This window comes from Macaca nemestrina, assembly GCF_043159975.1.
Source record: "Macaca nemestrina isolate mMacNem1 chromosome 8 unlocalized genomic scaffold, mMacNem.hap1 SUPER_8_unloc_4, whole genome shotgun sequence".
NCBI lineage: Eukaryota > Metazoa > Chordata > Mammalia > Primates > Cercopithecidae > Macaca > Macaca nemestrina.
Window position 1 is genome coordinate 318,763 of NW_027257568.1, and position 24,771 is coordinate 343,533.

The 24,771-nt window shown below is 51.1% G+C and overlaps 1 protein-coding gene across 4 annotated transcripts in view; it reads left to right on the forward strand.

Moving 5' to 3' along the window:
- Positions 1-20,704, forward strand: part of LOC139361110 (SH3 domain and tetratricopeptide repeat-containing protein 1-like) — a 43,171-nt gene extending 22,467 nt beyond the window's left edge. For 2 of the 4 annotated variants that reach the window (XR_011618654.1, XM_071089596.1), the window contains 6 exons: positions 10,750-10,930; positions 12,112-12,261; positions 15,440-15,562; positions 16,269-16,425; positions 17,389-17,585; positions 20,318-20,704. Coding sequence is in view for 2 of the 4 variants with exons in the window: in XM_071089596.1 (XP_070945697.1) it covers positions 10,750-10,930; positions 12,112-12,261; positions 15,440-15,455 (347 nt within the window). In the remaining 2 variants the exon portion in view is untranslated. Of the gene's footprint in view, positions 1-3,276; positions 3,719-4,033; positions 4,147-9,194; positions 9,455-10,749; positions 10,931-12,111; positions 12,262-15,439; positions 15,563-16,268; positions 16,426-17,388; positions 17,586-20,317 lie in introns of those variants that run through there. The other 2 variants (XR_011618655.1, XM_071089597.1) reach the window with 2 other exon arrangements.
- Positions 20,705-24,771: the final 4,067 nt, after the last annotated feature.

Below are 24,771 nucleotides of genomic sequence, written 5' to 3' on the forward strand. Positions count from 1 at the left end.
TGAAATGGGATGACAAGGGGTCATTATCATCTCACAGGATCGTGCAAATGTGTGTGTAAAGTGCTTAGTTTGGTGCCTAACACATAGTAACTACTCAGTAAAGTTATTATTACACCATCATCATATTTAAATGTAAATATTAGGAGCTAATAAATTTGTAAAAGGTAGTATACCCTTACCCCTTGAACCAAAGACTACTTTAGTTTTAAGTGGTTGGGTTAATTTATCACTTAAATATTGGCCTCTTGAATACCTTGAATTTCAATTGAACGTAGCCAGAGGATTTCATAATTGGACCGTTGCCTCTGGAAGTTGGAGCTTTGTTTGTTTGTTTGGTTACACTTCGTACACTAAGCATGTGGCTGTGGGCACCTTTGTGGTGACTTCTGGTACTGGGGAATCAAAGCTTCATTAGCTTCTTTGGAGGAGATGATCTTATGCTATATGAAGCACTCAGACTTCGTTAACTGTGTACCATCCAGACAAGACCAGGTGCTTCCCACGGCACCCTGTCCTTTTCTTAGCTCTCTCATCAATCTAGCCTGTTCCTCCTATTCCTCTTTATACTAGAACTTCTCTTTGAACAAGGAATGTTGTTTTGTGAGTGCTAGGTCCCCAGCAATTAGTAATGCCCAGCACATACTAGGTGCCTCCTGAATGTTAATAGGTGATAATCTAGCAGAACACAAGATAAATCCGCAGGTTGAGATTTAAGCTGTGTGGTATGAACGCTGCATTGGCAGACTTACTGAATCAATTTTGTTAATACAAGTTTAAAATGTCTTAGTATCTGACTTAGTTCAGTAATCATTTACTGAGTGTCTTCTAGGCCAGACATTGGGGACAGAAAGGTAATAATATATGATCCCTGCCTCATGCACAGGAAGTCTAGTGCGATGGACAGACACATGCCAATGCCTGCCATGGAATGTGGTGAGTATTAAGATAAAGGGGCACCCTGTGTGCCCTTGGAGCATAGAGCAGGGCTTGTGTTCTGGGAACATGGGCTCCATGTGAAAACACAATTTAAATTAATTTTCTTTTTTTTTTTTTTTTTTTGAGACAGAGTCTTGCTCTGTGGTCCAGGCTGGAGTACAGTGGTGTGACCTCAGCTCACTGCAACGTGCTCCCCCCAGGTTCAAGTGATTCTCGTGCCTCAGCCTTCCGAGTAGCTGCGATAACAGGTGTGTGCCACCACGCCTGGCTAATTTTTGCATTTTTAGTAGAGATGGAGTTTCACCATGCTGGCCGGGCTGGTCTTGAACTCCTGACATCAGGTGATCCTCCTGCCTCGGCCTTCCAAAGTTCTGGGATTATAGGCATGTATGTTTTCATCCTTTTAAATATCTGTGGGTAGCACTTAACTTTAAATGGGTACTAATTAAACTATTGAATGACTTTAGTATGGATTGAATGACTTTGCTTGGGCCTCGTTTTTAATTTCCTTCATTAGAGGAAAAAAAAAAAAATGCGGGTTGAATATCCCTCATCCAAACTGCTTGGAACCAGAAGTGTCTCAGATTTTTTTACATTTTTGGATTTTTGAATATTTGTATTATACTTGCTGGTTGAGCATCCTGAATTCAAAGATCCAGAATCTGAGCTGCTCCAATGAACATTTCGTTGAGCGTCACGTCGGCACTGAAAAAGTTGTGGATTTCGGAGTTTCTGGTTAGGGAGACTCATCCTTTATGGGTGCTGGATTGTCACAGGACTTCTGGACCAGAGGTTAAGTGACTAGGCTTTGGTTTTCGCTTTGTTACTAAACAGGCTGTTTTCTTCCATAAGCTCAGCTTTAGATCCCCCGGTTGTCGAAGAAGGGGATGGGCCATCTGATGTTTAAGGCCTCTGTTAGTTCTGACTTGGAGACACCTGGCTTCAGTTCATCTTCCTTAGGAGTGGACAAAGAATATGGGAATTTTGAAATTGTTAGTCAACATCTACAGGGTCGTTGCAGCCTGGTTTTGGGTAAAGGCCATCTTTAGTGAGCCCAGGGAGAAGCAGTGGTTTAGCTGTCAGCTGAGAGGGGTAAGAGGTCCTATTAATTTTCCTCTGTGGTAGTGAAAGCATTGTTAAGGGTCACAGCGTTAGTGGATCTGGCTGGAAAGAGGAGGGGAACTCACTGTTACAGGTTATACTGAATACCTTTTCAGTCACTAAATGCTTTTTATGATATGTTTTTCAGGATTTCAGTGTTGCATGATTTCTCTGTGTTTAGCACAGGAAATTTAACATCAGCAAAAAAGAATGCTCTTTCTTTTTTTTTTTTCTTTGAGATGGAGTTTTACTCTTGTCACCCAGGCTGGAGTGCAGTGGCATGATCTCAGCTCACTGCAACCTCAGCCTCCTGAGTTCAAGCTATTTTCCTGCCTCAGCCTCCCAAGTAGCTGGGATTACAGGTGCCCGCCAGCATGCCCGGCTAATTTTTGTATTTTTAGGACAGATGGGGCTTCGCCATATTGGCCAGGCTGTTCTTGAACTTCTGAGCTCAGGTGATCCTCCTGGCTCGGCTTCCCAAATTGCTGGAATTACAGGCATAAGCCGCCACGCCTGGCCTTGAATGTTCTTTCTATGGGAATCTACAAAAGCCAGCTTTTGAGTCTAGTGGCAGAAAACCTCTTCTTCATTGTTGAGCTGTGCTGGGAGCTTGGAGGGCTTCAAGCCCAGCTGAAAAATCTATAGTATTTTCTGTCAGTTGGCTGTCTTGGAGAACTTAGTGAGCACTGGGCTGGAGCGATACTGTCAGAGTTCATGAGCTGTTTGAGGCTCTCAAAGCCTAGATACTGGGGTTGCCCAAATACATCGGCTGGACTCACTATTTCTCTCGGGAGTCGGGGGGGTGGAAAATGCTGTGGTCTTAACTCTGCTCTTAATTTGACAGTGCTGTTGTTAATGGTAAGAATGATGTCATGCGTTTGTATTTCGCTTCGTAATTCACAGAGAATTTTAATATCCATTATCTGATTTTATTCCCTCAGCAGTTCTGTGAAAAAGGCAGAGCAGTTTTCATATCTTCTGTTTTCCCATGATTCTCTTGTGGCTCACAGAAGCTAAGAGCCTTCACCAAGGTCATAGGGTGAATGAGTCGCAGAGCTGGGAGTAGAGGCTCAGGCTTCTAGTGACCCTGTTTCTTCCTGGATGGCTCGCTCTGGTGGCGCTCTGCTCAGGTAACTGCGCTTGCTCGGTTTGGTCTTTTGTAAATTCCTGCCCCATTTTGGGGGAGTTTCTTTGGAGGCTTCTATTCATTTTGGAGCATTTAAGTATCTTGTCCTCTCTCCGTCCTCCCAGATGCATGGGCATTTCTGCAGGCCCCCGGGCTGGCCCTTGTGCGTGGGGGTGTCTCCTGCCTCCACGTTGCTTGCATGCCCCCTTATGAAGGTGCTCTTCCCCGCATGGAGCCCCCACGTGCCTGCCTCCACACTGCAGGCTGTTCGGTAAATGTTACTGACTCAGCATCGTTGTTTTCTAGAAATGGGACGGGGTATGGATGCCAAGTTCGTTTGTGTGTGAAGGCTGTGATGGTATCATCTTGCCTTCCCCATGTGTGCTCCTTGAGGGTGTCGCTGTGCTGCGGTCATCTGTGTTCCCTAGGGTGCCTCCCTTGGAGTCCCAGCCGTAGCAGACATGCAGTCAGTGCTCATGGTCTAAATAAGAGGAAGGCCAACAGAGCCATTAAATCTGGAAAATGACAAGTGAGGGAAAGGAATTTTTATTGAAGGTATGTGAAAAAGAAATCTTTTTAGGAAAGTTGACCTGTTTCTCAGCTGGAGCTGAATTTTAGCTCAGAAAAGCAGCCGTGTGCCCAGAGGGCTTTGGAATTTCAGTTTGGACAGATGAATTTAATTTGTTGTTGTATTACCCTTTGGGGTTTTATTAGACCTTTCTCCCAAATGGAATAGATTTTTCTATAAAAGTCACACTTCCTTTTTGAGAAGTGTAACACTAATTGTATGGGATGGTCTCCCAAAAGATTACCTGCCAGGAACCAAACACACTGCCTCAGACTCACAGCCCCTGGTTTCTGCCTGTGCAGCTGCAGGGGAGAGATGCACGCTCGAGCTGAAATCAAGACGCATGTCTGCATCTTCTCTTTCTTGACTGCTGTTTCGTCTCTGAGCTGGCCTGCCTTCAACGTCTAGGAGCTTGGTGGGTGTAGACACATTACGGTATGGAGGAGGGATATGGTGTTGCAACAGCCAGGAGACTCACTGAAGTTTCTGTTCTCTTCCTGCTCACTGCTCTGACTTTGTACAAGTCACATTTGTAGGGCTGTGCACTGTGGCTTACACCTGTAATCCCAGCACTTTGGGAGGCCGACCTGGGAGGATCTCTTGAGCCCAGAGTTCGGAACCAGTCTGGGCAACATGGTGAAACCCCATCCCTACAAAAAATAAAAATTAAAAAATTAGCCAGATGTGGTGGCTCATGCCTGTAATCACAGCTACTGTGGAGAGGCTGAGGTGCGAGAATCACTTGAGCCCGGGAAGTCGAGGCTGCAGTGAAACATCATCACGCCACTGCCCTCCAGCCTGGTCAGAGCAAGACCCTGTCTCAAAAAAAAGAAACCAAAACAAACAAACAAATAGAAACTCATTTGTAATAGTGGCAGTAGTTAACTTTTGAAAGTTTGGAGAAAAGTTCCTAAATAACCTGTGACCATGGACAACTTACTTAGCCTTTCTATGCCTCAGTTTCCTCATCTATGAAAAATGAGAGAATATGGTACTGATCTTACCGGATTTCAATGAGAACTCAGCGAGATCAAACTCAGAGCCTGGCACCTCGTGAGTGCACACTCAATGTTATTATTTCAACATTTTAGAGGAAAAAGAATGCTAATGGGTCATTATGGCTAAACATAGTCTATCACTTGCGTTACTTATGGTATTGGAAGGAACTTGAATTCTATATAGATAGTGTGATGGAGAAAGTATTTTGGGGATTGGCAGCATTTATTCAAAGGACAAAGGACGTGTCTGTCCTGTGTGGAGAGCAGTTTCCGCTTGTTTCTTTAAATGCTATGGGAAAAGCAGTGGACCCTGTGCTGTCTGCCAGACAGCTTCAGTCTCCACGTATTGATTTGGCCAATTGTCGCTCGCTGTCATCATGGCAGCAGCAGTTGAAGGGACAGCTTGTCTTGATTTGCATTTTTGGGTGTTTGTGCTACTTATAGACAATTAAGACATGGAAGCCTGTTTATGGCAAGCTGGCAAATTCAGGAAAACACGGAAAAACCTGTTAGGACAGTTTGCACGTGTGCGGGCACAGAGCAGCCAAATAAACACACACGTTTTCCTGTATTTTAAAAACCCTCTGGAAAAAAAAAAAAAAAAAAAAAGACATTAAACCATTGCCCAGATGGCTTATAGAGCTAGAGCTTTCTCCTTGAAGTACATGAGTATGGCTGTCAGACATCTGAAACCCAAAGCCATCTTAAAACATCACCATCATTTTGATGCTACCCCTACCCGCCGTTTTTTTCCATTTGTAAGGTACAAGGATCCAGGAAGGAAAGTATCAGCTTACAAAGGCTTTTGTTACAATTAATCGTTCATGTTCTTTCTTTTGGTATCTTATTCTCTGTTTACATTTTATTTTTATTTTTACTTTTTTTGAGACAGAGTCTTGCTCTGTCACCCAGGCTGGAGTGCAGTGGCGCGACCTCGGCTCGCTCCAACCTCTGCCTCCCAGATTCAAGTGATTCTTGTGCCTCAGCTTCCTGAGTAACTCTGATTACAGGTGTGTGCCACCACGTCCAGCTAATTTTTATGTTTTTAGTAGAGACAGTTTTGCCGTATTGGTCAGGCTGATCTTGAACTCCTGAACTCAGGTGATCCACCTGCCTCAGTCTCCCAAAGAGTTGAGATTACAGGTGTGAGCCACCGCGCCCGGCCGCTGTTTCCATTTTGTAACGCTAGCATCACCCCAGTGTAGGGTGGCTAGGGGTATTGTTCTTTCCTACTTTCTGGTGTATTTCCTCTACTGCATTGATCACTCTTGAACATGCTTTTTGGTTGTCTGTCTCTACCTACAAAACTATATGTTCCCTGGTATATCACCAGTGCCTGACACGTAGATAGTCAGTCAATATTTGTTGAATGAATGAATGAATGAATGAATGGGCTGAAAGAACCTTCTTCTTCTTTCTTCTGTCACTTCACACCAAATGCTTTTGGAAAATGCTATGTGAATGGGGATCGTAAGCAGGAGAGGTTACACATATTGCTGTGGGATAGGCCATCATCCTCAGATACTTGTCTGGAAGGAGGTGGAGTACTTGAGTAGAAATGATACAAGATAACTTCTTCAGGAAATCAGCCAAGTGTCACAGCTTTTCACATAGGCGTGTGATGTTTGCGTATGTGTGTATGAAGAGCTGTCGTGGCCTAGAATCACGGGCCTTTAGATCCCTTGTACAGATAGAAAAGTAAAGGCCGAGGCCCAGGAATGCTGCAGGCCACTGAGGTGGAGTCCCTGTCTGCCCTTCTCAGTGCCCGGTCACTTCTCACTGCACTCCCCTCTTTATTGCTAAAGCCACTTTCCCTGGCTCTGAATGTGTAACCACGAGGGAGAAAATGTACTCCAGGCTCACAGTTTGTGGAGAAAAAGCCCAGCAGCTGAAAATCATGTTCACAAAGCTTGTACCTAGAAAAAGTGGCCATTTCTATAGTGTCTTTAAATTTCCTTGTTTCTCATACATTTTATAAACAAGACAGTAGAAGGAGATTTGGGAACAGCAACTTTAGAACAAGGGGGAAAAAATCAAACCTAGAACATTCCAGTTTCAGTTTTCTTCTCAGTTTAGGGCTGAGGCACTTTAGCTTCCTGTCTAAGGGATCACTCAAATCTGATTAGAAGCCATTGTGGGCTGGTAATTATCCGTAATTTTAGGAAGACAGATGCAGCACCAACTCTGTTCTCTAATAGCAGGCTTATTAATTTTATATTTGCATGGCAGGAGAAGCAGATGGGGAGGTGGGATAAGCGTTCAGATGCTTGGTCATTGATAGCTTTTTACTTCCACGTATCACATGGAGATTTGGGACCCGGGAGGCCTGCTGAGAACTGATGATTATCTGTCCCTTAACCAGCTGGGTTCTTTTTCATCCTGAGCTCAGAAAGATTGCTCCTACTGCAGCCAGGGAAGACAGGTGGTTGACTGGTTAGAAATCAGGGCAGGTTATTTTCTCTACCTGCAGTTCCCTGTTGCAAAGCAGAGCTATCAAAAAGTTGTCTTCTCTATTGTATTTCAAATCTGGGTGTTTAAAAAATTGTGTAAGCAAATTAAGCATTTCTTTAATGGTAGTTATGTGTGTTCTTGATGCGAATGAGAGGTGCATTCCCTTGTAAAATCCCTGGGACTTTGTAGGAGGACGTGAGCCTTAGAACTGAAGTTGGTTTTCTAGATGATCATGTAGACATGATGCTGAGCACCAGACAAAGATGTTGATTGAAGCGATTTAAAAAAAATTTCTGAGTTCAGATTTTACACCAATATTTAGAAAATCAGCAAAGGTACTCGGAGGAATGTTCTCAGGCATCCAGTCCAGCCCCCTACCCACATTGTCATAAAATCCGAGTGTGTGTACAGGGAGGTGCATTCCTTTCTGTTCTCATCACAGATCCTTCCCTGGCTCTGCACCTGCCTGTCATGTGCGTCCGTGTGAAGAGACCACCAAACAGGCTTTGTGTGAATAATAAAGCATTTTAATCACCTGGGTGCAGGCGGGCTGAGTCCTAAAAGAGAGTCAGTGAAGGGAGATAAGGGTGGGGCCATTTTATAGGATTTGGGTAGGTAAAGGAAAATTACAGTCAAAGGGGGGTTGTTCTCTGGTGGGCAGGAGTAGGGGTCACAAGGTGCTAAGTGTGGGAGCTTTTTGAGCCAGGATGAGCCAGGAAAAGGAATTTCACAAGATAATATCATCACTTCAGGCAAGAACCGGCCATTTTCACTTCTTTTGTGGTGGAATGTCATCAGTTAAGGTGGGACAGGGCATTTGCACTTCTTTTGTGATTCTTCAGTTACTTCAGGCCATCTGGGCATATACGTGCAAGTCACAGGGGATGCGATGGCTTGGCTTGGGCTCAGAAGCCTGACATTGCCCTCTTCCCTACCTTCCCTAGCTTTTCCCTCCTGTGCGGTTCTCTCACAAACTGAATGGCCTCAGCCACAGCTTCTCTGCAGCTGCATCAGACTGTGGTGACAGGAGTGGTGGCTGCTGCAGGGCCTGCTGTCCCCACGGAGCCCAGTCTTGCTTGCCGCTACAACCTGGTCACCATTTTGCCCCGAAAGTATGTAATTCTACAGAATGAGAGCCCACATGCTGGGGATGGAGGCGTCTTTATCACAGTGCTCTGCATATTTTAATCTTGGGTGGAAAGTGTGGAAAAGTATGTGATACCTGTGGTTGGATGTCAGAAGGACGTTGTGAACTTGATGTGGACTGAGGATGTTAAGGTGCAACAGGCACCCCGGCTTCATTAAATGAGACTTCCCCATCTCCCTGCCAGGCACGCGCAGGTGTATGGCCACGTCTTATGTGTTATCCTTATCTAGAGTGCGCCTTGTCGTCATGCTTAACATTACATGATGATATTCTGCCTCATAGAGTAGGTCCCAAACCGCATTCAACACAGAAATGTACTCTTGCTATTACACATAGAAAATGCTTTCATATAAAATGCTTTCATATACCAAATGGGAGAGCAGTCCTAAAATCTGGGCTGGAATCGCAGAAGGAAGGCATTGGAAAGCAACAGATTCCCTAGTCCAAAGCTGGTTTTTGATGAACCTAGAAACAGGACCAAGAGAAGTGAATTTGCCTAAGGCCCTGACAGTGTCTCACGGTAGCATCTGAACCTAGCAGTTTCTTGACCTATTTCTTTAAATGATTAGTCATGCTTCCTCTGATTCCTATATAAACATTCATTTATATAATGTTCATTCTTCATTCATTCTTTTATATTCATTTATATAATGTTCCTCATTCATTCTTTTGTTTCAGTGAATTATTGCAGTGCTACCACGAAACAGTATTTGAGTCAAAATGTGGCAGTGTTGATCCCTTCCCAAGGATTTTATTTGCACAGTTTTTCAAAGTTGTGCTTACAGTTTCTTGTTGGTTACAAGGTGTCCTTTCAGAAGCCAATTGTGTGGTGTATTTACGTTGATTGTTGGAGGCAGTTTGGTTAGAACCTACTTCGAGTGGCTGGCATGGGCCTGGGGGACAGTGACAGCTGCCTGCTTCATGGGCAGAGATGAAGTAATTGCTTCCTGGGAAGTACCATCCTCCTGGCCACACTCTCCAGCCCATTTCGTTTGTGTTGGTTTCCTTGGCATCTGCACGTTTCTGGCTTCATGTGAGTCTCATTTATTTTAGCGTATGACTTCAGGCTGTGGGGAAGAATGGGCATTTTAGCACAGAGATGCACAAAAAGGAACAACTGGCTAAATGTGAGTGAAGACATTCTTAGGGGGGTTTCATTTCTTTTATTCTGTAACAGGCAGTCTGGGAAGCAGTCTGGACATGTGGCCTGCGCTGTCACAGTTCCTCCTTGCAGGATTGCAGATGTTTGGAGATTATAGTGATAACTGTTATCATTGAGAATGTCATTCTCGCAGGCTCTAATAAGTCAGGATGTATTCAGTGTTAATTTGTTAAAGACAACTGTATTTCTAGCCAAATCCATGTGAGATGTTTCTCCTGGCATTGTTGCTGGTGGGGGAGGGGGGTATTCCCGTGGCTTAGTCTTAGGGAAGCACACGCCTTTGAATACTGCTGAAGCTGAGAGTACCCAAAGCGCACCGGAGTACTTTTGCCATATGGGGTGTTAGTCACTGATACACATCTCAGTCAGACCTGATGGATTCTTGACCCCTTCCTTTTTTAATTTTTTAATTTTTAATTTTAATTTTTGATTTTTAAGAGCACAACCCCTCAGGTGGCCACCATGAATCTCTGGTGTTTTCAGTTGGCTGCAGCCTATTTGCCATCTCTGGTTCAAACATATTCAAAGCCTGATGATGCTTCCCTCTGTTGTTCTTCTGCTGTGTGACCTCCGCACCCGTGGGTGCTTGAGAGGACTGTGTATTCAGCTGTTGTTGGGTGGCATGTGTAACAGATGTCCATTTGGCGTACCTGGTTTCCTGTGTTAATCTCCGGAATGTTTCTGGCACTAGAAAATCAGAAACTTTCCACCGTTCCCAGCACCCTGGCTTTGGGAGAGGCCAGTGAGCATGTGGTTTGGGAGCCTGGTTGCATGAGAGAAGCATGTGTGGGAACGCCATGGCCCGGGTTTGAACCCCATTCCCCCAACATGATGCCGTGTGTGGCAGACATGACGCTTGGCTTTGCTCTCTCAGGGTTCCATCGGCGACAGGGGCTACTTGTGCCCCTGGCCTCATCAGCTTAGGCTGAAGGCGGCCCTGGTCCTGGCCAGAGGGGCTTTGTGAAGCAGAAATAGATGGCCTGGTGCAGGGGCCGAGCCTGGCCAGGACCTCGGCCCTGGGAGTTGTAAAGAAGGCTGGCCTCTACCGTGAGCCTCTGCACCAAGGTGTGCCCATGTGACTGTGTGCTCGGCGTCTGCCCTGGCACGGGTGCATGGCCTGTCTGCGCTCAGTCTCCCCGCCTATGGGGCCCAGGCTCACAGAGGTGTGAAAGCGGCAAGCACGGCGCAGGGGCCTCAGAGCCGAGCCAGCCTCGCTTCGATGCTGGGAGACTAACGTCTTCCATTTTGTCTTCTGCCCAGGCCAGTTGCGGGCCGTTCACCGGCTGTGCTACTTCTATAGCACCGTCATGCCCAGTGAGGCCCAGTGTGTCATCTACCATGAGCTCCAGCTCTCCCTGGCCCGCAAGGTGGCCGACAAAGTGCTGGAGGGGCAGCTCCTGGAGACCATCAGTCAACTCTACCTGTCCCTGGGCACCAAGCGGTAAGGGCTGGTTTTGCAGTGGTGGAGGTGGGGGCGGGCAGGGCAGGGAGGGGGGCACAGGGAAGCTGGCCCAGGACCCCAGCAGCCCCTCTCCTTTTGATCATTTGGTTCCTTGGCATCAGATGTTTTGAGCTGGTGGGCCTGGGGTCGTCCCAGGGCTGCTGCTGGCCCGTGAGTCCCAGCTTGAGCCTCCCTTGTTGGGTCAAAGGTCATCTCAACCCCAGCAGAGGCAGTACGTGCACTCTGGGCTGTTCTTCCTACTATGGTCAGGTGGCTTTTGTCATCTGACCTCTGCCTGCCCCGAATCTTCACTCCTGGCCTTCATCTGTCCCCTTAAATGTGACCACAGCAGCCACCTGTGGCTTCTCTCCCACAGAAGACAGAGCCAGTTGTGTCACCTGCTTCCCTGTGGCAGGGTTTCAAGGTCTCACGTCCCATATGTGTCGTACTCGGCTTCCCCCAAGCATCCTGACCTGGTGGGGTAACCATGGCCCTGGCCACCCCACCCACAGGGCCCAGTGACATTGCTGCAGTCACACCCCCTCGAGTGTCAGACTTACTGAGAGAGCAGGGAAGGAGCCAGATTCCATGGGGACCCGGGAGACTGCCTCCAGTCTTGGTCTCAGGTTCACAGAAGGAAAATGGGCCAGTGTGCTAGAGCCATGCTTCTCAAAGTGTAGTCCCTGGACCCGTAGAACAGCATCCATGTCACCTAGGAGCTTGTGGCAAGTGGGAGTTCTAGGGCCTGCCCCAGGCCTGTGGAGCCGGAAGCTCTGGGGGCAGGGCCAGCAAGCTATAAGGACTGGCCTCCGGGTGACTGTGATGCCTGCACACCTTGAGAACCATCGGCCCAGATAGCCCCTGGACACTAACGGCTCCTGGTGCATCTGGAGAAGACACAGGCCATGTCTGGGAGGCAGGGGAGATGGACTAGCACACTGCTCCTGCCACAGGGCAGCATGATGCTCGATTCCCTCTGAAGGATGTCCCTCATCTTTTCCATGCCATGTGTGTTCACCCTGGCCCTCCCAGCAGCCTGGGAAGAGCAGAACACTGTACACACAAGAGGGCCGTTCCCAGTCCGCACATTCCAGATTCATCTGTCACCAGACCCACGGGAGGAGGCAGACTGGTTCCAGGAGGATGAGAGCCCTTGTTCTGACACCTGTGTCTGATTCCAGGGCCTGCAGATCCGCTCTGGACTACACCAAGGAAGTCTGGGGATTTTCATTGACCTTCAGAAGGAAGAGAAGGAGGCGCATGCCTGGCTGCAAGCAGGGAAGATCTATTACATCCTGCGGCAGAGCGAGCTGGTGGACCTGTACATCCAGGTGAGTGGCAAGGGATGCAGGAGGACCCCTGTGCTGTTCACTCTCCATCCACCCATCCATTCATCCTTCCATCATCTATTTACCTGCTCATCCTTCCATCCATCCATCCATCATCCATCCATCCATCCATCCATCCATCCTTCCATCATCCATCCATTCACCTGTTCGTCTTTCCAAGCATCCATCCATCTATCCATCCATCATCCATCCCTCCATCCATCCATCCATCTATCATCCATCCATCCTTTTATCATCCATCCATTCACCTGTCCATCCACCCATTCACCTATTCGTCCATCTATTCACCTGTTTGTCCATCCATCCATCCTTCCATCTATCTTTCCATCATCCATCCAACTGTTCATCCTTCTATCCATCCATCCATCCATCATTCTTCTGTTCACCTCTTTGTCCATCCATTCACCTGTTCGTCCATCCTTCCATCCATCTTTCCATTATCCATCCAACCATCTTCCATCCATCCATGATCCGTCCATTCACCTATCCATCCATCCCTCCATCCATTCTTCCATCCTTCCATCATCCATTCACCTGTTCATTCTTCCATCCATCAGTTCATCCATCATCCATCCATCCATCTATCATCCATCCATCATCCATTCACCTGTTCATTCTTCCATCCATCCATTCATCCATCATCCATCCATCCATCTATCATCCATCCATCCTTCCATCATTCATCCACTCGCCTGCTCATCCTTCCATCCAGCCATCCATCCTTCCTTTAGCATCCATCCATTCACCTGTTCATCCTTCCATTCACCTGTTCATCCTTCCATTCACCTGTTCATCCTTCCATTCATCCATCCATCCATCCATCCATCCATCCGTCCATCCATCATTCATCCATTTTTTATCATCCCTTCATTCAGCCACCATCCATCCACCTGTTCGTCCATTCATCCATCCATCCTTCCATCATCCATCATTCATCCCTCCATCCATTTATCCATTCATTGATATATCCATCCATCCATCTATCATCCATCTATCCTTCTATCATCCATCACACTCACCTCCTGTTCATCCTTCCATCCATCCGTTTATCCATTCATTCATCCATCCATCCTCCCATCATCCATCCATCTTTCCATCATCCATCCTTCCATCATCCATCCATTCATCTGTTCATTCTTCCATCCATCCATCCATCATCCATCCATCCATCCATTTATCCATTCATCCATCCATCATCCATCCAGCCATCATCCATCCATCTGTCCATTCATCCATCCATCCTTTTATCATCCATCCTTTTATCATCCATCCATTCATCATCCATCCATTCACCCGTCTATCCATCCATTCACCTGTTGATCCATCCATCCGTCCATTCATCCTTCCACCAACCATCCATTCACCTGTTCATCCTTCCATCCTTCCATCCATCGACCTGTTCATCTTTTCATCCATCCACCTGTTCATCCTTCCATCCGTCCAACTGTTCATCCTTCCATCCATCCACCTGTTCATCCTTCCATCCATCCACCATTCATCCATCCGTCATTCATCCATCCATCACACTCACCTCCTGTTCATCCTTTCATCCATCCATCATTCATCCATCTATCCATTTATCCATTCATCCATCCATCCTTCCATCATCCATCCATTCATCTGTTCATCCTTCCATCCATCCATCATCCATCCATCCATCTATCCATCATCCATCCATCCATCATCTGTCTATCTGTCCATTCATCCATGTGTCCATCCATCTGTCCATTCATCCATCCATCATTCTTCCATCCTTTTATCCATCCATTCACCCGTCTATCCATCCATTCACCTGTTCATCCATCCATCCGTCCATTCATCCTTCATTCATCCATCCATTCACCTGTTTATCCTTCCATCCATCCATCATCCATCCACATATCCATTTATCCATTCATCCATCCATCCATCATCCAACCATGCTTCCATTATCCATCCATGCTTCCATCATCCATCATCCATCCATCCACCTGTTCGTCCTTCCATCCATGCATCATCCATCCACCCATCCATCCATCCATCCATCCATCATTCATCCATCCACCCACTAATCTACCTATTAATCCATCCCTCCATTCATCTATCTGTCCATTGGTTTATCCATACATTCGTCTATCCACCATCTAGCCATCAATATGCACATACATCATCTACCCTCCACCCATCCATGCATTATCTACCCACCCATACATACATGCAGACATACACACATCATTCCACCCACCCACCCATCCGTGCATCCATCCATCCATCCACCCACCCATCCGTCCATCCATCCATTCATCCATCCATCCATCCATCCATCCATCCATCCATCCATCCATCCCAAAATTAATCTATCCACACACCCATCCATCCATCCATGTGTCTACATCTCCTCATCCATTCATCCATCCATCCACTCATTCCTAAGCCACTGCTGAGCACCTGTTGTGTGCCTTTTCCCTCCCTCCAACTGGTTCCTGCACATCCTCCCCCAGTGGCCAGCATCTTCTCCCTGAGGGCAGAGGCGCGGCCCCTCACAGTGCCCAGCACCTGCTGGTGTACAGCACATGCTCAAATAATGTGACCACTCAGTTAACACACAGAAGAACTTGCTCCAAGCGACACGTGGCACATCTCCTGACAAAATGAATCTATCATAGTGGCTGTTTTCAGAGGCTTTCCCAAACACAGTGTGATCTGGAACAAATTGTGAAGCCCACAAGCCTGGTGAAGCTTTCATGATTGAGCACCTGCTATATACCTCCTTGAGCTGAGGAGAGGGATCAAGAGCTCATGGCCAAGAGGGGACCAGGCCCACCCACAAACACTGTTGATGTGGCAGGGATGTGGCAACCCAGAAAGGAGCCAAGGGATGGGCTCCCAGCAGTCTGGGGGCCACGGAGACTGGTTTGAGTGCAGGGGAAGTGGGCTAGGCCTAGCCCTGGTGGTAGGATTCACAGGTGTCGGGCTCCTGGGCTGCAGCTGCTCAGTCACCTCCTGGCACTCAGGTGCATCAGTTCATTGTCCTCATGCCAGTGGTGGGGGCAGCCCTAATGCACAGGGTCTGGAAAATGCTCAGGTGTACCTGTAGTGTGTGAGAGGAAGGAGGCTTGCAAAGGTGGGCGTGGCCACCTCGCCAGATTTGGGTCTTGAGGGAACTTCTGTCTCCTTTCAGGTGGCACAGAATGTGATCCTGTACACAGGCGACCCCAACCTGGGGCTGGAGCTGTTTGAGGCAGCTGGAAACATCTTCTTCAATGGGGCCTGGGAGCGGGAGAAAGCCGTGTCCTTCTACCGGGTGAGCTGGCCTGTGGGCTGATGTGGGTGGGCCTCAGGGGAGCACCTGGAGGGCTGAGGCACAGGTGTGGCAGGGCAGAGGCCTCCCACCTGGAGGCGGGGCCACCCATGCAAATGCTTAGTTTCCAAGTGGTCACACCGGGAATGATATTGACCATGCCCCTGCCCGGGACAAACGTTTGGGGCCTGGATGTGACAATGGCTCTACCCTTGTACCTGATGATCTCAAGCAACCATGAGCTGGAAGTTCTGTCCCCATCTTCCAGATGAGGAAACTGAGGCTCAGAGAGGCACAGGGACATGTCAAAGGACACACAGCATGTCAGTGGGAGGCCCAGGTCTGCTTGCACCCCGAAGTGGGATGGCTTCTCCCTTCCTCTGAGCTCACGGTGTGGCTCAGCCCTGGGCACAGATAAATGTGGTGTTTTTAGAGTAGAGAGGAGTGCTGGCTCCCCCCAGTCAGACCCCTGGTGCCCAGGTGGGAAAGGCTGGTCTGAGGCTGCTGGGTGTAGCTGGATGGGCCTCAGGTGACTCTTCAGCCCCCAACTTGGGTGTCTGAACTGTGTGTTATCCCAGAGCACAGAGCTGTGTGGAGGTGCAGGGGTAGCTGGGGCGTGGGAAGCTCCAAGCACATGTTTGAGCTCTGAGGAGGGCGCTGGGCAAGGTGGGTGCTGCAGGAAACCTGACCCCACCTCCCTGTGTGGTAGGACCGGGTCCTGGCCCTGGCAGTGACTACAGGCAACTGCAAGGCGGAGCTGCAGCTACAGCTGTGCAACAAGCTGGTGGCACTCCTGGCCACACTGGAGAAGCCCCAGGATGGCTTGGAGTTTGCCTACATGGCCCTAGCACTCAGCATCACTCTGGGTAAGTCCCCTGAGCCCCCACCCTGCCAGGACCCACACTTTGCCAGAGCCCAGCCTCCAGGTCTGCAGGGCAGGAGCTGAAACAGCGGCTGGATTTTCCTGGTCTCCTGTCCAGGCAGGCAGATCTGCCCAACTGGCTTCCCTGTCTGGCTGTGGGGCACGGCCTGAGGTCTCTCAGGCAGTGTAGAGCTCCCTGCCTGACTGAGCTCTGTTTCCTCTGCCTGTTCCCGCTGCTGACCACAAGGGCCGCCCAGTGTGCCCTCTGCCTTCCAGACATGCCAGGCATCTCGTTGGTCCCTGTATGTGCCAGGCTGAGTGGCACATTCCCTTTCTCTTGTGCCCTTCCCAACCTCATCAACCACACGGCTCTCTGGCTGATAAAATCCCAGTTCCCCTTCCAGCAGTCTGCCCCTTAAGGCTGGGCATCCCCTGGTGCTGTGCCAGGGTCATCTGTCCCCCTCCAGAGACAGGGAACCCTAGGCAGGCCGCATGCCCCAGCACCTTGTGCCCCGTGGCCCAGTACACAGTAGGTGTGCAGCTGACTCCCCATAGTAGGGGGCTCTGATTGTGACACACGCAGGTGGAGTCGGATGTCACGTCTGTGGGTTGCCTGGAGCCGGGGTGCCCAGGAGCACCTGGACTGCATGGCTTTTGGGCTCCCCTGGTTAAAACCAGTGAGCAAAGGCAGGTGGCTCTGTGTAGGCACAGAGCTGGGCCATCCAAGTCCGACTTTGCCAAAGCCTCACAGTAGACAGGGGCAGGCCTTATTAGTTCTGCTTTGCAGATGGGAAAGTGAGTCTGGGAACCTGGAAGGGACTGGCCAGAGCTGCCCAGGCGACCGCAGGTGCCTGGAGGCAAGCCGGGTGTGCTGCCTGGGGTCTGCATACCTGCTCCTGAGGGGCCTGTGCCCTCCCTGCCCCAGGGAGCCGCGTCCTCACACCTGCCCCTTTGGCCTGCACCCCAGGGGACCGGCTGAACGAGCACGTGGCCTACCACCGGCTGGCCGCCCTGCACCATCAGCTGGGCCAGGGCAAGCTGGCGGAGCACTTCTACCTCAAGGCCCTGTAGCTCTGCAACTCGCCACTGGAGTTCGACGAGGAGACCCTCTATTACGTGAAGGTGTATCTGGTGCTCGGTGACATCATCTTCTATGACCTGAAGGTGGGTGGGGAGGGGCAGGGCTCGGGGTGTTCCCGGCCCCCTTGGAGTGGGATCTCTACCCAGACCCAGAGGCCTGGGTTCCAGCCTTCCTTAGGAATGGCCCAGTGGCCTCCCTGGAGCTCTGCACGTGGCTGGAGCAACCGGCAATGTTAGCAGATACAACCCAGCTCCCAAGCTGGCCAGGCCCTACCCTCAAGAACTCAGTCTCAGCCAGGGAGGCTGACACATGAGTGGGCAATGGTGGCCTCTGGGTGAAGAAGGGGGATTGTAGTCAGGGGGACCCTCCTGGAGGAGGTGACACCAAAACTGAGTCTTGACAGTCAAGTGTCAAGTTGCATTTAACAAAACAGGGTCGGGAGAAGGACATTTCGGAGGATGGCGTCATCCTCACATTGAATCCACGTTGCAAGATCCAACCCAAATCCTGGCGCCTCCTCTAGGAAGCCTGCCCAGGGTGCCAGCCTGCACTGAGCAACTCCTTCCTGGAGTCCCGAGACACCTTGAACCTTCACATCACCCAGGAAGGGTGGGGTGGGACCAGTGTCCAGGGAAACCCCAGCTCAGGGCAGGTGCAGTGGGGCGGGGCCCCAGCCAGCCAGGCTGAGGCCTTGCTGGGTCGGGTCTGTCTGGAGCGGAGGTGCTGTGCTCCCTCTGCCCCCAGCCCTGCAGGGGTGGAGAGCTGGGACTGTCAGACTCAGACCTGGCATGTCTCCACCCCTGTGCCCAGCAGGCACCGCCCCTCCTCAGCATCGCACCGGCACCGCATCAGTGCTCCTTATGGGCTGAGGGGCCAGGGCACTCCAGTCCAGGGACCGAGATCTTGGGGTCCTTAGAACAACATGAGGAGCTGGGGCAGCCCTAAGACCCCGGCCCGTATCCCCCACCGCAGGCCTGGGGCTGCCCGGGAGGCCCCCGCCCAGTGCTGGCGACACCTGGTGGTCAGAAGTGGTCCATGTGGCCTCCCAAGTCCCAGCCAGACAGGGAGGTTCCAAGTGTCAGACCCAGAGGGACGCTACTCACCGCTCAGGGGCTCGCCTGGGACCCAGGGGGACGGGCCTCCCAGAAGAGGCCTTTATCTCTCTTGGTCTCTTTATCTCTCTTGCCGCCCACTCCGCCTGTCCAGGAGGAAGGAAAGGGCCAAGTAGTACCTGAGAGGCCAAAGTCCACGGTTGGGGTTGAGGGGCAGAGGCCTCCTTCACCTCCTTCCCATGCACAGCCCTCTGGGCGTCATCGTGACTATGCTGTCAGCGCAGGCCAGCTTCCCACAGGGAGGCCCCCTTGGAATTTGCCAAGGGCGGCTGTCTTTCCAAGGCTACACCCTCCTTGTATAGGAGGCTCTGGACCCAGGGCCCAGAGGAGTAGGAGAAAACGCCGGGCTGCATGGGGCCTGGAAGGCTGGCAGAGAGGCAGGGGTAAATGGGCATCTTTGCCGATTGCCTCTAAAATGGGGTCCCCTTTAGTGTACACGTGAGAGTGAGCCCTGGAATAGGGAAGATTAGGTGTGTCCTGGCTCAGCCTGCCACTCACTAGCTGTTGCACACACTACAGGCACATGGAAATGCACACGCAAATGCACACGGGCACAGGCACGCACACACACAGGTGCACACACGCACACACAGGCACACACACAGGGACACGCACACACAGGCACACACGCACAGACACACACAGAGACATATGCATTGGCTGGCTCCTTCCTGTTTAGTTGGGATGCCCCCACCCCTTCAGGAAGCCTTTGCCTTCTACCCCCGGCTGAGTCTGGGGCCTCCTGGGCCCCCCATAGGCTCCTGGGCTTCCCTCTGCCACAGCCCGGGCCACCCCGTGTGGTCAGTGTTTACTCCCAGGTCCCTCAGACTGGGAGCAAGGACGTTAGGCTCAGCCACGCACCCAGCACAGAGTCCAGTGTTCGGCTGGGCCGGGGGCATTGGATGAGCAGTGGCGGTGACTCGGGGCCTTCTCACGCCCGTGCTCCGTGTGTGGGGCGGGGCAGTGGGGGAATGGACTTGCTGCATCTTGGACTTTGTCCTTGACCCTGGGAGCCATCTTGAGATGGTAAAGAGGGACAGGCCAGGCATGGGTCTTAGAGAGGTTCCTTGGGTGGCCCCATGTGGAGGAGGCGCCGGGGAGAAGCCGGGTGGGGGATGGGAGGGTGAAGGAGGAGGTCTGGGAGGCGGCATCCCAACCCAGGGATGGTGAGTTTGGGCCAAAGACGCATTGAAAATGGGAGTGGATGTCTGGGGAGTCACACTCCATCAATATTTCAGGGAACATTGCCAGAGAGGACACCTGTGAGATGGTTTTGTACCTGGCCTGTCCCGTGGAGGGCCTGGAAATGGTCAGCATGGACAGGGGCCAGAGGGGAGCCTGGGTCACTCAACGCTGTGCCCCTGCTGTGGCTCGGAGCCACGGGTCCTGCATGGAACTCTCAGAGCAGGCAGGATCTGTCCTGACCTCAGCCCATGGGGAAAGCAGCCACTGCCTGCGGAGAGGGTGGCACTGGGGCAGGACGGTTGGGGTGAGTGGGGCGTAGGGGCAGTCAGGAAGGCTTCCAGGGGTGTCAGGGTCGTCCCCACATCCTGCAGCTGAGACCACAGCAGTGTAACAGGTTTCGGGGCTCATGGGGTGAGCCAGCATTGGCTGGACATGTGGAATGACCTGGAGAGAGGAATGGCCTCTGGGAAGACGGGCTCCGAGTCCCCCTTTTGCTGAGCATGACCTGTCCCCTTCAGGACCCGTTTGAGTACTACCAGCTGGCACTGGCAGCCGCCGTGGACCTGGGCAACAAGAAGGCACAGCTGAAGATCTACACGCGGCCGGCCACCATTTCCCACAACTTCCTCCTGGACCGTGAGAAATCGCTCCTCTTCTACCAGAAGGCCAGGACCTTTGCCACAGAGCTCAACGTCCGCAGGGTCAACATGCCTCCTCTGCCACTCTGCGGGTGGGCCCCCTGGTTGGCCCCCAGCCACCCTCACTGAGGACAGCATCCGAGGGAGTGGGTTTTGTGCAAGAAGGATCGTCTCCTCCCTCTCCTGGTGTCTCCCGTGGCTCATTTTCTGGGAAATGGGGCATGAAAGCAGGGTTCAAATAGCAATAAATTTTTCTTTGCAATAACATACCGAAGTCCCCAGGGCATCCTTCCCTGTGTGCTTCCTGGGCTGTGTCTAGGGGCCAGCTCCTTCCCTGGTGGCAGCCCTCTGATCTTGGGGATGAGAAGGACCGTGAGTCCAACAGACCTGGGCCAGGTCACCATGAGCCTCGGTTTCCTCGGTGGCCAGAGGGGAGATGGTGGTGGAACTCTCTGGGCAGCTCCCTGCTCTCCCTGCTCAGAGCTTTTGCTGTAGGTCTCGTGCTGCCCTTGCCTTTAACCTTCAGGCCACTGTGCCCGGATGTGGGGGCTGCTAGTGTCCCTGTTCGCCATTGAAGAAATAGAGGCACAGAGAAGTTAGGTGTCTGGCCCACCGTCACACAGCAGCAGGTGGGGGCGGAGACGCAGAGCCCAGTACACTGACCACCACACCACCCTGCCAGCCTGCAGCCAGGAAGGTGTCCCCCATTAGGACCCAAGGTCAGCTCCTGGACCTCTCTTGTGGTGTCAGGAGAGCCACAGGCCAGTTACGGTGGCCCCGGGGATCCCTCACTCAGTGTCCTCTGCTCCCAGACTTGGTTGGGCTGAGCCTGGCCAGTCCCACCTCTGGCCACTGGTCAGCCCTGTGGGAAGTGAGATGCAGGGATCTCTGCCTGTGTAGATGCTGCTGCCAAGTATTGAAAGCTTTATCTGGGCTGCCCCCAAGCCATCCCCACATACCCCTCCCCTTCCGGTCCCCGGCCCTCATCCCAGTCCCTGGAATCCCAGGTTTTCCTTGTTGGAATCTCTTGGCCTTAGGGAACACAGCTCACACGGTCTCTTTGCCAGTTTACAGCAAGGAAACCGAGGTTCAGAGACTGTGGGTGTCCCACGTGATTCTCACATACACTGCACTCTCCCAGGCCCCTCTTTTAAACACTTTAAATGAGGTGACATTCACATCGCATGCAATGAACTATTTCAACGCGAATAATGTGGTGGCCTTTGTGCATTCACAGTCCTGTGCAACCACTCACGCCATCTACTTTCAAAATGTTTTCATCTCCCCAGAAGAAACCTGCCATCCTCACTAAGCTGTTACCCCTCCTTGGTATCCCCCAAGCCCCTCGTTTAATGGAAGGGGAAACTGAGGCCCGGAGAGAGACTTGCCAGTGGGCGGAGCTCTGATCATAAGGAATCAGGCACCCATCTGCTGCTTCAGTCCTGGGTTGGTTTTCCACCCAGCAGAGGCGACAGAGCCAGGAGGTTCTGGGAGCGCCACAGGTGTCACTGGTTCAGTCCTGGGTTGGTTTGCCACCCAGCAGAGGTGACAGAGCCAGGAGGTTCTGGGACCCCATGCTTGCAGCCAGAGCCCTGCCCCGAGCCTCCCCACCTGGGGGCAGCAGAGAGCTTTCCAGAACCGGCCGCGGGACTGGCGGGAAGCAGCGGGTCAGAGCTGCTGACAAACCTCAAGTGGACCCCAGATCGCTGTCTCTGTGGGTGGGGCTTGGGAATTGGAGAGGAGGCCGCATGATTGGAAACGTGAAGACGGCACGGCCTGGCTGGTGGAGCAGGAAGCGCCGTCACGTTGACTGAGGACACAGACCTCCTGCCCGCTGGGCCGGGCCTGCAGCCATTCTTCTCAGGGTGGGATCCGCAGGTCCGGGTTGCTCTCGGCCCCCGACCTGCCTCAGAGTCCTGGGGGCTTTGGAACTGTGCCTTCCCATCTCCACCCACCCTGGCTGGTGCCATGAGGGGCCTGGATCCTGGTATCCTGTTCCTCTTGGGCAGCAGAGACTGGGGGACCAGAGGAGATGATGGGTCTTCAAGTCCCACATTCGAACCCCTGCCCACCACTGACAGTCTGGGGGTTCGAGATGAGGGAGTTGAGGTCTCTGAGCCCCAGTTTTGTCACCACTAAAATGAGGCCGACATACTGGGGCAGAGTGCCAGCCCCAGGGCTAACAGAGGCCTGTTTCCTACTGACAATCCCTCTTACTCCTAGGAATAGCTCCAACAACCACACACTAGGGAACGCTCAACCCAGGCCAACTTGTCAGAGGCACGTGAACCAGAGCGACTCCATCTTGAATGGGGGCTGGGTAAAGGGAGGCTGAGACCTGCTGGGCCACATTCCCAGGAGGCTAGGCATTCTTCGTCACAGGATGAGATAGGAGGTCCCCACAAGATACAGGTCATAAAGACCTTGCTGATAAAGCAGGTTGCAGTAAAGAAGTTGGCCAAAGCCGCAAACCCAAGATGGCCACGAGAGTGACCTCTGATTGCCCTCACGGCTCATTATGTGCTAATTATAATGCGTTAACTGCTACAAGGCACTCCCACCAGCGCCAAGACAGTTTACAGATGCCATGGTAACATCTGGAGGTTACCCTACATGGTCTCGGAAGGGAGGGCAGAAACTCTCAGTTCTAGGAATTGCCCACCCCTTTCCTGGAACACTCATGAATAGTCCAACCCTTGTTTAGCGTATGATCAAGAAATAACCATGAAAATGGGCAACCAGCAGCCTTTGGGGCCACTCTGCCTATGGAGCAGCCATTCTTTTTTTTTTTTTTTTTTGAGATGGAGTCTTGCTCTGTTGGGCAAACTAGAATGCAGTGGCATGATCTTGGCTCACTACAACCTCCGCCTCGTGGGTTCAAACGATTCTCCTGCCTTAGCCTTCCTAGTAGCTGGGATTACAGGCACCTGCCACCACACAGTTAATGTTTTGTATTTTAGTGGAGACAGGGTTTTGCCATGTTGGACCAGGCTAGTCTCGAACTTCTCACCTCAGGTGATCCACCTGCCTCGGCATGCCAAAGTTCTAGGATTACAGGAGGGAGCCGCTGCGCCCGGCCAGAGTAGCCATTCTTTTATTCCTTTTCTTTCCTAATAAAGTTGCTTTCACTTTATGGACTCACCCCGAATTCTTTCTTCCGTGAGATCCAAGAAACCTCTCTTGCAGTCTGGATTGGGACCCCTTTCCAGTAACAAACTTTCTTAACCTCTCAGACCCCTCGTCTCTTCATCTGTAACCAAAGACAAAGCCTCCCCCGAGGTTCCAACAGTGAGGAGAGAACACATGGGAAACGAGGGGCACAGAGTTGGTGCGCAGAACCAGTATCACAGACTGAGTGTCAAGCCACTGTCATATTGGAAGTAATATCATGCTGTCCCCTACAAGTTATGAGGAACAATATCACAGGGGGGTGTGTACCTTCTCCGGTAGTGGGAGTAGTATCATCATCTCTTCCTTTAGATGACAGGAACAATATCACAGGGTGGGTGTACACCCCGTGTGTTTTTGGAAGCAATGTCATTCTCTCTTGTTCTAGGTTTTATGATTCATATCACAGGTGGGGTGTACACATCATCCACTCACCCCCTGGATATCAGCAACCATATCACAGAAGAGGTGTCCACCCCCTTCGATACTGTCAGCCATATCATCTTCCTCCCGCCTGGATATGAGGAACAATACCCCGGGGTTGGGGGCGGTGTACACCCACTGTGATATCGAAAGTAAACTCAGCCTCTTTCCCGCTGGATATTAGGAACTATATCACAGGTGTGTGTGCACCTTCTGGGATATTGGGAGTACTGTCAGCCGCCAACCCACTGAATATTAGGGATAATATAGGGGGGACAGGGTGGTTACATCCCCTGCGATATTGAGAGCAATATTCTTCTCTTTCCCCTGTACATTAGGAACCACATCACAGGGGTATGTACACGTCTTCGCTATTGGGTAATATTTTTCTTAATATCCATGATGGAGAGGATGATAAGACTCCCAGATATGGCAAGAAGTATACAGCGCTGGCTGTGATACAGTTCCTTACATCCAGGTAGGAAGAGGATGATGTTACTCCCAGCAATATTCGGGACAAAGTGTAAAACCTCTCTTCGGATATTTTGGCCTACGAATCCTGGAGGTGGAGAGGATGATATTACTCCCAATATGGAAGAAGGCGGTACACCCCCCTGGACGGCTACGCCCAATATTCACGTTGGGAGACGATGACAATATGCCCAATATCGCAGGGGGATGTACAGCCACAGCCCTAACATATTGTTCCTTATATCGAGAGTGGGAAAAGAAGCTATTACTCC